Source organism: Hordeum vulgare, chromosome 7H, assembly GCF_904849725.1.
Source record: "Hordeum vulgare subsp. vulgare chromosome 7H, MorexV3_pseudomolecules_assembly, whole genome shotgun sequence".
NCBI classification, from domain to species: Eukaryota; Viridiplantae; Streptophyta; class Magnoliopsida; order Poales; family Poaceae; genus Hordeum; species Hordeum vulgare.
Genome location: NC_058524.1, coordinates 99,210,222 through 99,222,300, shown reverse-complemented (window position 1 = coordinate 99,222,300; position 12,079 = coordinate 99,210,222). Strand labels below are relative to the sequence as shown.

Here is a 12,079-nt window from a genome sequence, read left to right as displayed (position 1 = left end):
TCCAGTAATATATAGCCGACTTATATTTCCCCTTGTAAATCCTATCCTTTCCCTCACGGTTCCCACATTCATGTCTTCTTCCTCGTTGACTCTCCTGGAAGATGAAGATGAACAAATGAATCAGGAAGCTGCCACCACCGCTACCACCCACCTCGCCGTCCGCTTGCGGGGGGCGCCATCCTCACTGCGAGATCCCTCATCGGAGGGGGAAGGGAGGGCGCGGTGGGTCGAGTCCTCCTCGCGGCTGCCGTCGTAGCCGAGGCCGTCGTCGTCGATGATGAAGGCGTCGGCGTCCTCGCGGCGGCGGGCGACGAGGGCAGCGTAGTTCTCCTCGGTGACGGCGTCGTAGATCGGGTCCTCCATCCGCACCTGGACGACGGCGGCGGAGCTGGCGCCGTCGACGCGGATGGCGCGGAGCACGCCAACTTTTGAGGATGCCCCGGGTGCGCGTGTGGCGGCCGTATGCGTCGGCGTCGGCGGGCGCGTCGTCCATGGCTTTGCCTTCCTTTGTGCTCTCCCTTTCTCTCTCTCTCCTATCTCTCGGGCTCTTTCTCTGAACCATGGATTACGGAGTGGTGTGGAAAATGACAGGCCTATCAAATACAGGCTAATTACATGTGTAATCCAGTGAATCGATGTAAATCTTATAAGCCAAAAACGATCAACCAAACGCATATGGGTAGCCGGTCTGGTTTTTCCTGACGGAGGTATATTTTATAAGTGTATTTGCTTTGAAAACGACAATCCAAGCGGACCCTTAGTGATTTCGATAGTGGCCGCACGAGAAAAGAGATAATTGCACCTTTAGTCCTGGTACTCACTGGCGCTGTCCAATTCAGTCAATGTACTTGCGAAGTGCTTCAATACGGTCCCGGTACACGAGAATACGTCGTCAATACGGTCCCTAAGGTTGAAACCTCAGTTCGAGCAATACACGACCCGCACGTACCGCATACTTCCCCCGTATTCCACGTCATCCTGGCCCCGCACGTCAGAGGGGACCCACCCATCAGCTAGAGTGGCTGTATTTTTGCATTCGCCCCCCGTCGCCGGGCTTGTTTGCCGCCATACTCACTGATGCCTGCTAGCTTGCCCACGTCTGTCAGAGAAACCGCACGTCGTCGCCGGTGTTCGCCCATGGTTGTGCGCCGCTGCAAGTCCTCGTCGTCACTCGTCACTGCAGCTCTCCGTCGGCGCTCGTCCATGTCTGCACGTGCCGGTCCAGCTCACCCTCGCGCTGCGGATGCTTCCGTGTCCCAGCGCAGCTCGCCGCAAGTGCTTGTGCACGCCTGCGGGCGACAGCGCAGCCCCCCGTGGGTGCTCGCCCTCACGTGTGGTGCCGGGTAACGGGTAGGATGCAATGCCGAGGAGATCGACAACATGAGACACCAAGGTGATCGTCCGGACACGAAGTCGTGGAGATCGACAGTACACAACGTCAAGGAAAATGGCAGCGCGTGATGTCTAGGAGATGGTTGATTCGTCCAACGAGGTGTACGCGGTCGTCTCGCTCTCGGGCGACCCGCGCTCCCGCCAGCGCGTCGCCACCGACCGCTCCGGCGGCCGCAACCCGACCTGGAACGCCACGGTCAGGTTCGCCGTGCCGGCCAATGCCGCGAGCTCCGTCCACGTGCTGCTCCGCGCCGAGCGCGCCCTCGGCGACCGCGACGTCGGCGAGGTCCACATCCCGCTCTCCGAGCTGCTCTCCGGCGCTCCCGACGGCTCCGTGCCGGTCAAGTTCGTTGCCTACCAGGTCCGCAAGATCGGGTCCGGGAAGCCCCAGGGGGTCCTCAACTTCTCGTATAAGCTCGGGGAGGTGACATAGGGCTAGGCCGCTGGCGCCTATGGTGGTGCGCATGCCGCGTATGGGCAGTCTCCGCCCGCCGCCGCCGCATACCCGCCGCAGGGTGCGTATCCTCCGGTCAGCAAGGCCAACTCCTACGCGCCTCCGTCCGCGTACCCACCGGCAGGTAACGCATACCCGCCGCAATCCGCGTACCCACAGTCGGCCAAGGCCGACGGGTCAGCCGCCGGTGCCTACCCACCTCCCTCCGGCTACCCACCCGCAGGGAAGACTGGCGAGCCATCCACCGCCTACCCCGCGCCCGCCGGCTACCCACCCGCGGGGAAGACTCGTGAGCCATCCACCGCCTACTCCGCACCCGCCGGCTACCCAACCTCATCCTCAGGAAAGCCAGCGAAGGCAGGCGAGCCAGTGACGGCCTACCCAGCGGCCGCCGCCGGGCCAAGCACCGCCGCTCCCTATGGCGCCCCGCCTCCGCAGTACGGCTACAGGTACCCACCGCAGCAGCAGCTCGAGGTTGGCCAGCAGCAGCAACGGACTCACGGTTACGGGTACCCACCGCAGCAGCAGCTCGAGGTCGGCCAGCTCGAGCTCGAGGTCGGAGAGGACTGAGACAACAGAGACAGGGGGGCGAATGCAAAAAAACAGCCACTCTAGCTGACGGGTGGGTCCCCTCTGACGCGCGGGGCCAGGATGACGTGAAATACGAGGGAAGTACGCAGTACGTGCGAGTCGTGTATTGCCGGGACTGAGGTTTCAACCTTAGGGACAGTATTGACGACGTATTTTCGTGTATCGGGACTGTATTGAAGCACTTTATAAATATAAGGACTGAATTAAACAGGGCGAGCGCGTATCAGGACTAAAGGTGTAATTATCTCCGCGAGAAAAACAACCGAACCAGCTCTGATAAGCTATAGTATCTGGCCCAGCCCAACAAACCCAGTGCGATCTGGCGTTGCGCCGATCTTGTGACCCGGTGCCGACTCCAACTCGAGGAAGAACCGACTTCCTGACGGGTTCGGACGCGCCAGCTTGAAATACAGGGAGGGGCTCGCAAGCCACAGCCGTACCTAGTCCCGCTCACAACGCCTTGTCACGATCGATCACACAGTTTGAGGCACCGACTCAGGGGAAGACAGAGAGTTAGATGGCGGCGGCCATGGAGATCGAGGTCTCGGCGGACGACGTCGTGTACGAGGAGGACGTCCTGCGTGATCCCTTCAGGCTGTCCGGCTGGCTACGCTACCTGTCCGGTCGCGTCGCGGCGCCGCCGGCGAAGCGCGCGGCCATCTACGAGCGGGCGCTGCGGGCCCTCCCGGGATCCTACAAGCTCTGGCACGCCTACCTCACGGAGCTCGGCGATGCCGCGCGCGCCCTGCCCGTCACCCACGCTGCCCACGCCGGCCTCAACGCCACTTTCGAGCGCGCTCTCGCCGCCGGTATGTCCCGGATGCCGCGTCTCTGGCACATGTACGCCTCGTCGCTCCTCCAACAGCGCCTCCTCACCCGCGCCCGGCGCGTGCTCGACCGCGCGCTGCGCTCGCTGCCCGTCACGCAGCACCACCGCGTGTGGCCGCTCCACCTCCGCCTCGCCTCCCTCCCCGACTGCCCGGCCCCGACCGCCCTACGCATGCACGGCCGGCATCTACAGTTCGATCCCGATCACGCCGAGGAGTTCATCGCCTTCCTCGTCTCCGCCGGCAGATGGCGGGACGCTGCCCACCACCTCGCCACGGCCATCGACGACGAAGGCTTCGTGTCCGTCAAGGGCAGGACGAAGCGCGAGCTCCTGCTTGACCTGTGTGGCCTGCTCGCCCAGCACCCGGAGGAGGTCGCAGGGATGCCGGTGGACGCCATCCTCCGCGGCAGCATCCGCAAGTTCCCCGAGGAGGCCAGCATGCTGTGGACCTGTCTGGCCAGCCACTACGCGCGGAGAGGCCTCCACGGCAAGGCGAGGGACGTGTTCGAGGAGGCCACGACCACGGCGACCACCGTCAAGGACTTCCGGATGGTGTTCGACGCATACTTGCACTTCGAGCACGCCATGGCCGCCGCGGAGCTCGAGCTCGGGCAAGCGGACACCGTCGACGTCCAGGACTGCTGGCTGGCGGATCGGGACAGCACAGACTTGACGATGGCGAGGCTAGAGCGGCTGCTCGAACGCCGTCCGGAGCTGCTCAACAGCGTGCTGCTCAGGCAGAACCCGCACGACGTCCAGGCGTGGCACGAAAGGGCCAAGATCTTCCACAAGGATCCCGCGAGGCACGCCGCGACCTACGTGGAGGCCGTCAAGACAGTGGATCCGGCGAAGGCGACGGGGAAGCCGCCGCACACGCTCTGGCTGGCGCTGACCAAGATGTACGAGGACCGTGGCAGCGCCGACTGCGCCCGAGACGTGCTCCACAGAGCCACGCAGGCGAACTTCACAGCGGCCGAGCACCTCGCCGCGGTTTACTGTGAGTGGGCCAATATGGAGCTGAAGCATCAGAATCCCGAGACGGCCATCGACCTCATCCGGCAAGCAACCATGCCACCATCGATCGAGGCCACGATGCGCACTGCTGCTGCCGGCGGCGAGGACGTTCGGGCGAAACTGCACCGGTGTCTCAAGCTGTGGCTCGTGTACCTGGACCTGATGACAACACACGGATCCCTCGAGTCCACCTGCGCCGTCTACGACAAGATGCACGACCTCGGCGTCATCACGCCATTGCTGGTGCTCGACCACGCGACCCTGCTGGAGCAGCACCGGCGGTTCGAGGACGCGTTCCGTGTGTACGAGCGGGGCGTCAGGTCCTTCAAGCACCCGCACGCCGACGCCATATGGGAGGCGTACCTGACCAAGTTCGTCCAGAGGCACGGGGAGAGCAGGCCGGAGAGGGTGAGGGACCTGTTCCAGGCGGCCGTCCTGCAGGCGCCGCCGGGGAGGAAGAAGGCCGTGTACCTCAGATACGCGAGGTTCGAGGAGGACTTCGGCCTCGCGAGCCGCGCGATGAAGGTGTACGAGGACGCCGCGAGCGCCGTCCCCGCCGACGACAAGCTCTGTGTCTACGAGGTGTACATCGCGCGGGCTACCGAGCTCTGCGGGCTGCTGAAGGCGAGGGACGTGTACCGCCAGGCGGTCGTCGGCGGCGGGCTGCCCGACGAGGGCGCGAGGGCGATGTGCGTCGGGTTCGCCGACCTCGAGATCGGGCTCGGGGAAGTCGCGCGCGCTCGGGCGCTGTACGTCCACGCGGCGAGCTTCACGGATCCCGAGGTTTGCCCTGAGTTTTGGAAGCGGTGGAACGACTTTGAGGTACTGAACGGCGACGAGAGCACGTTCAGGGAGATGCTCCGCGCGAAGAGGACCATGGCCGCCGTGGCCAGAGATGGAGCGGGGACGCGGCGTGCGATCGGCACCGACGGCCGCCTGGTTGAGTGCGCCGGCCAACGATTGGACTGTGCTCAGCAATGCAAGCGGATACGTCTAGCGTAGTTTTTCATTTTCTTTTCTCGTCTTATTATCACTTGACATGACACGTTAGTCGTTTTCTCCAGTTCGAGTATGTGCCATCTCCGGATCATTGATGTATGTACTCACATTCTTGAGCACGCTTTCCGGTGAAATGTAGTATACAACATTAGTAATCTGCTCTCTCTTTCCGATTTCACATGTGTCATCATTTCAAGGGGTGGGGTGGGGTGGGGTGGAGGGGAGGTAAATGTAGAAAGGGACGATGAAGCTGTCTACCAGATCGATGCCGGATGGGGAGTTCGAGGATGAATGGATGCCGGTATCATTGTCAAAGAAGAGTGAGGCGTGTGTGTGAGGGTAAGATGTAGACATGGACGGCAAAGCTGGCGGAGGGGAATTCGAGGGTGAATGGGCGTGGGTAGGGAGGGTGAATGGGTGTGGGTAGGTCGTCGTCGTCAAAGAAGAGTGAGATGGGTGTGTGAGGGTAAAATGTGGACGGAGATAACAAAGTTGGCCACAACATCGCTGGCGGTGGGGAGTTCGAGGGTGAATGGGTTCGGTTAGGTGATCGTTGCAAAGAAGAATGAGGTGGATGTGTGAGGTTAAAATGTAGACGGGGTGGACGAAGTTGGCATGGTATCGTTGGCAGAGGGGAGTTCGAAGGTGAATTGGTGTGGATGGATCATTGTCGCCAAAGAAGAGTGAGGTGTGTGTGTGATGATTTAGAGGGATGACCGAGCGACAACATCTCAACAAATCAAGTGGCTTAGACCAAAGTGGGCTAGTAAGGCAACACGATAATGACACCAGCCATGGATGTATGTTTGGCTAGTAGTGATGGACATCAAGGGATGACGGGGCATCGACGCTTAGAAGCTTTCTTAGGGTCAAAGCTGTCACAATTGAGATGTACCCCCTCTGTTTATAAATATAAGTCTTTTTAGAGGTCTCATTAGAGGAATACATACAGATGTATATAGACACACTTTAAAGTGCAGATTCACTCATTTTGTTCCTAGAAGTACTTTGTAGGTGTAATAAGATAGTTTTCCAAGATAATAAAGAACATGGAAATAAAAGTTAGGTGTTGTCTCAATAAAAGAACAAACAAGTAAATATATGAAGTGTTGAAAGCGGGAATCCGTCACGTGTGCGCGGCACGAAAGGCACCATAAGACAACACCAAAATAAAACACGCAACTCAAACCAATCAAGATCATTGATCAACCCCTAGGACCAAAGAAATCTACTCATGTAACATCATACGATGGAAACACATCATTGGATAATAATATGAAACATAAAGCACCTTGTTCAAGTAGGGGGTACAACGAGTTGCGGGAGAGTACACCACTGTAAATAGATGAGGGAGGTGATGGTGGTGTTGAGGAAGACGATGAAGTTGTTGGTGTAGACAAAGCTGTTAGAATCAAGATTCTGAATCGGATCGGAACTCCGTTCGTAGGATCGTGAATCGTAGAATCATAACTACCATGATCGTAGAAACTTAGATTCTATGAGCAGAATCGTAGAAAAGAAGGGGCTACTTTGGATCGTAAAGTCGTAAGATTCTAAGATTTGAGTCGCGATTCTGACAACTTTGTGTAGATCTTCATCATGATGGTTCCCCTAGCGGAGCTCCGACGCCACCGAAAGAGAGGGGGAGAGAGCACACCTCCTTCTTCTTCTAGCTTGGCCTCCATCCTAGATGGTAGGAGAATTTCTCCTCTGTTTCATGGCTGTCATGACTCCCGGAGGGCAGGAGCCCCTCCGAGATTGGATCTCTATATGTTTCTTTTCTGTTTTGTCATTCGTTTTTGGACCCCTTCACCGCTTTTTATATTCCCGGGGATCTGTAACTCCGATTAGGCTGAAATTTTGAGGGGATTTTTATCTGAAATTGTATTTCTTGCAGCGAAAGAAGGGCTGCAACCACCTTACGAGGGACTCACAAGGCAACACGACGCGACCAACCCCCTCGTCGCCCCCTGTTGGCTTGTGGCCACCTCGGGCACCGTTTTGCTTTGATTCTTCTTCCCAAAAATCACATGTATTCGAAAATAAATCTCTTTAAATTTTTATCGCATTTGGACTTCATCTATATGGATTTTCTTTGAAACAAAAACATGCAACAAACACGAACTAGCACTGGGCAGTAGATCAATATGTTAGTCCCAAAAAATCATACAAATTGTTGCCAAAATTATATAAAACTTGTGAATAATGGCATGAAACATTAGAAAAATTATAGATACAACAAAGATGTATCAGCATCCCCAAGCTAAATTCCTGCTTGTTCTCGAGTATGTAAATGATAAAAATATTATGTGGAATGCTACCTAACATAATCTTGAACAAATGTATAATCATCGCATAAAAATTAAGATACAAGTGATTTAAGGAAATAGTCTATCATTTGACAAAAAGACATGCATACTCAGAAAGAGCATAATTTTCCCTAAGTAGTTTTGGTGGTTGATGACAATGCTCCTTGTGGACTAATTATGTCCATTAAGCTTTCAGAGATTATTAGGTGGCACGGGACGGTTTTGAAAGTGTGTTATATCGACTAGAGGAGGGGTGAATAGGCGATTTTTATGAATTTGTCACTTAGGAAATTCCCTGTGAGGAAATTCCTCAGCCACGAACGGGGAGTAGCGGATTAAGTACTCAGGCAAGTATGCAAAACAACAATAGCATAGTCTTTAGAGTGAAATGAAACATTTAGTTTGCACAAGTTGCGTGTTCATGATATGCAGGTGAAGAACAAGTAAAGTGAAGAATTTGGGGTGAGGAAATTGTGAAAGTCTTCAATCAAATTCTTCAAACAGTAATGATCAATTTCATCAAGTACAATAGAGGAATTGAAAGGGTTGAGGAAATAGAACCAGGTACTCGGTGAAGACACTGGTTTGATGACCCAATTCCAATTGATGTGACAGTCATACGTCTAGTTTGGAACGGCTTGGTATTTAAACCAAAGGACACACAATCCCAGGACACACACTCCTTAGCGTGTTCTCCTTGTGCTAAGGACACACAGTCGTCGCCCAACACTCGTGGTAAGTATTCAGGACAGACTTCTAAACCCTCACAAACAGTGTCACCCGACGATCCACAGTTGACTGCTGGATGCTCTAGACCATGACGCCTAACCGTCTGGAGGATGCACAATCCTCAAAGGTAACAAGCGTCGATTCCACACAGGAACAATCTCTTCAGTGATACTCAATCACTTTGGGGTTTTGGGGGTTTGGTTTGGGTGTTTGGGGTTTTTCCTCACTGATGATATTTTCTCAAAGTTTCTAAGGAATGCGTTGCTCTCAAATGACAAGTGTTAGTTTCTCTCGTGGAGAAGCCAACCAGCCAGTGGTTGTGGGGGGCGGCTATTTATAACCAGGGAGCAATCCCGACATGATTTTACATAATTTCCCCAATGATATGACCGTTATGTGGATAAGGTTAGGGACAACTCGCGTGCAGCGCAGCAACGATCGGAACGGTTCAAGTGTGAAAGTCCTCATGTCACTCATGTTCCTCACTAGTAGGTAATTCGGAGTGGCGAAAACCTAAGTCCTTAGTTAGAGCAAATTCCTCAGACACCAGAAGATCTTCGTCTCTGTCACTGAAGAATTTGACTAAACTATGAAAGATTTCCACAGGCTTCACTCGAAGGATTGGGCAGGTGTAAGCTTTGGGATCTACATCACTTGGAAACATTTCTTTAGTTTTACCTCGACCCCATTTAACAGTACAATGGTCCTATGACTCAATATAAAGGAAATTAAACTACAAAAACAAAAGTCTTCACGCTTCAAAGTCCTCGCATCAATTTCTGTTGGGGAACGTTGCATGGGAAACGAAAAATATCCTATGCACATGCAAGACCTATCCATGGTGATGATCATCTACGAGAGAAGAGATTGGATCCACATACCCTTGTAGATCGCTAACGGAAGCATATATAACGCGGTTGATGTAGTGGAACATCTTTGTGATCCAAATCGCAGCCCATCCCACGATCTCATCACTATCCGTCCCGCTATCCCATCACGATCCATCCCGATCTAGTGCCTAACAGACAACACCTACGCATTCAGCACACGTGCTGCTCGATGACGATCTCCGCCTTCTTGATCCAGCAAGAGGGGCGGAGAGGTAGATGAGTTCTCCAGCACGGCGGCATGGTGGTGGTGGTGGTGAACTAATCCAGCAAGGCTGCGCCAAGCTCTAACGAACTAAATTAGACGAAGGAGACGATCTATGGAGGAGAGGGCAACACATGGCTTTTCAGGTGTAGTTTGCCCTCAAAACCTCCACTATATATAGGAGGAATAGGAGGGAGGGCTGCCTTGCCTCCTACTCCAAGGAGGAGGGCTCGGCCGAGCCAAGGGAGGAGAGTCCTCCAATTCGATTTGGTGGAGGACTCCCTTCCTACTTGGCCACCTCCTTCCTCTTTTTCCCTTTTTCCTTTTCCTTTTGCACTTGGCCGAAATTGGCCCTCTTGGGATGGCTGCACCATCCCACTAAGGGCTGGTGCACCACCTTTAGTCCTATTAGGTTTTCTCCCGGGTGGGTGGCACCTCGCGGTAAAACCCTGGAACCCATTCGTCACTCCTGGTACTTTACCGGTAATGCCCGAAAACTTTCCGAAAGCCAAATGCAACTTTCCTATATATTAATCTTTACCTCTGGACCATTGATGACGAGTTGATGGATATACTTCTCGCCCCTCGTTGGTTACCCCAAGTGGAAGGTGGAGATGTAGTCAGCAACAGATTTCCCTTACACGGGGACTGTAAGGTTTATCGACCCAGGAGGACTCCGAGGATCAACAAGTAGGTGTCCGTTGCTTTGGCGCTAGCAGAAGACATGGTCCTGCACACACAATAAATAACTTTGCTCCCAACGAGTTTAGAGAGGTTGTCAATCTCTCCGGGCTTGTAGTTTCCAAAGGATAAAAACACAAGCGGGAATAGCGATAGTGATTGCAACAGAAAAGTAAATAAAAACAATAAAATGGTTGAGGTGTAAAAAATGGTGGTAAAATGGACCAGAGTCCCATGATGTTCACTAGTGATGTCTCTCTCCCTAAAGACGATAAACAACTATCCGGGTAAACAAATTACAGCTGGGCAATTGATAGAATTATAAACGCACCGCAATGCTAATCATGCTACTAGAAAGTTAGAGGTTCAAAAGTAATGGGCAGTACGCCAAGACAAGTTGACCGTTTACCCATCAACATCTACTCTCTACTCATCAACCTTGAGATATCTATCCAGAACATCTCGCTGGTATTAAGTTGCGAGCCCCACCCAAAGTGTAATGTCAAAGCAACGAACAACTTCATTAACGAACTTTGCGTAAGGCAAACAATCCTTGCAACCGTGGTTACAAGCACCGTTGTTTTCTCCCTGGTTGCAACAGCACATCCCCTAGTCTCATGTTTCTGTCACTCAAGCTAGAAATCAGGGGGCATGAACCCACAATCATGCATAACGCTCCCTCTTGGAGTGCAATCTACTACTCGGCCAAAGCAATAAAAAGCAACAAAGAACATGCATGAATTACTCAAGAACATAATATAAAAGGTGAACCAAATATATAACTCATCACAATCTGAACATAATCTCATAATCCATTGGATGCCAGCAAACTCATCATAGCAACAACAGGTAAATTACATAGATGCCTTGATCATGTAGGGCAGCTCACAAGGGCTAAGCATTGAAGCACAAGATTGGAGAGAAGATTTCACATAGCTACTGGTCATGGACTCATGGTCCAAGGAGGACTATCACGACACGTCCGGGAAGCGTCCATGGTGGTGGAGAAGCTCCTGAAGGTCAATCCTCCCTCCGACAGGGTGCCGGGAAGTGGTCTTCTAGCGCTCCTGATCTCAGAAGCTCTACTGCGGCGGAACGGTGGATAAATTCGCGATTCTGGATCTATCTGTAGGGTTTTCCGTCCGAGGGGTAAATATAGGCCAAAGGAGGGCGCCAGGGGGTGGACCCTCCACCCAGGTGGCTTGGTGGCATGGCGAGGAGGGGGGCCGCGTAGGGTGGCCACCTGGGCAGGGCCTGGCTCCCGTGTGGCCCACCTTGATGCTTTGTGAAGGTTCCGTCACGCTTATTTTTATATATTTTCTCGGGATTTTTGGGACTCTGAAAATTGGGGTAAAGTCCCTGCAATTAAAAGACATCAGCAGACAGAAACTGGCACTGGGTGCACTGAGTTAGTAGGTTACTCCAAATATATTTAAAAAGGTATAAAAGTGTAGCAAAACATATAACAATGTCACCCAAAAGAGCATGGAACAAACAGAAATTATAAATACGTTTGGGACGTATCAACATCTCCAAGCTTAATTCCTGCTCGTCCTCGAGTAGGTAAATGATAACACAAATAATTTACGTGGTGACATGCTAACACACATATAAGAACTTCAAATTAAAGCAAGTAAGATATGCAATTCAAGTCAAGACAATAACAAGCAAGAGTCTATATTTAGTATTGAAAATAGCAAAGTAAGAACATAAAGGTTGAAGAGCTCTCGCTGTCCGTGACTCGAATGTCTCCAAATGGTGTTTGTGTACAAGAAGTGGGAGATGGGTTTAGAGCATAAAAATATTATAAAGTTTAATTGTGAACTCAATCTACTAAATCTTCACCCTTGGTCTCCTTTGGAATCTTATTTTGACTCATCCCGAGACCACTAGTCAGGCACAAGTCAAAATGATCCTCTCCCTTTCGACTTTGAGCACTCATGCAATGGATGAGTGCAAGTAAGATATGTTGGCACTTAGGATGGCAAA

General features: G+C 52.8%; 1 protein-coding gene and 1 pseudogene across 1 annotated transcript; both read left to right on the top strand.

Moving 5' to 3' along the window:
- Nucleotides 1–1,447: 1,447 nt before the first annotated feature.
- LOC123408395 lies at nucleotides 1,448–2,416 on the top strand (annotated as a pseudogene).
- A 550-nt stretch (nucleotides 2,417–2,966) lies between these two features.
- On the top strand, nucleotides 2,967–5,344 carry LOC123413441 (pre-mRNA-splicing factor syf1 homolog). The gene has a single exon (XM_045106375.1). The coding sequence runs from the start codon at nucleotides 2,967–2,969 to the stop codon at nucleotides 5,280–5,282; it is 2,316 nt and encodes a 771-aa protein (XP_044962310.1). The 3' UTR covers nucleotides 5,283–5,344.
- Nucleotides 5,345–12,079: the final 6,735 nt, after the last annotated feature.

What these genes read in the sequence shown, in the direction of transcription:
- LOC123413441 (XM_045106375.1), top strand. Translation starts at nt 2,967, where the DNA reads ATGGAGATCGAGGTCTCGGCGGACGACGTCGTGTACGAGGAGGACGTC.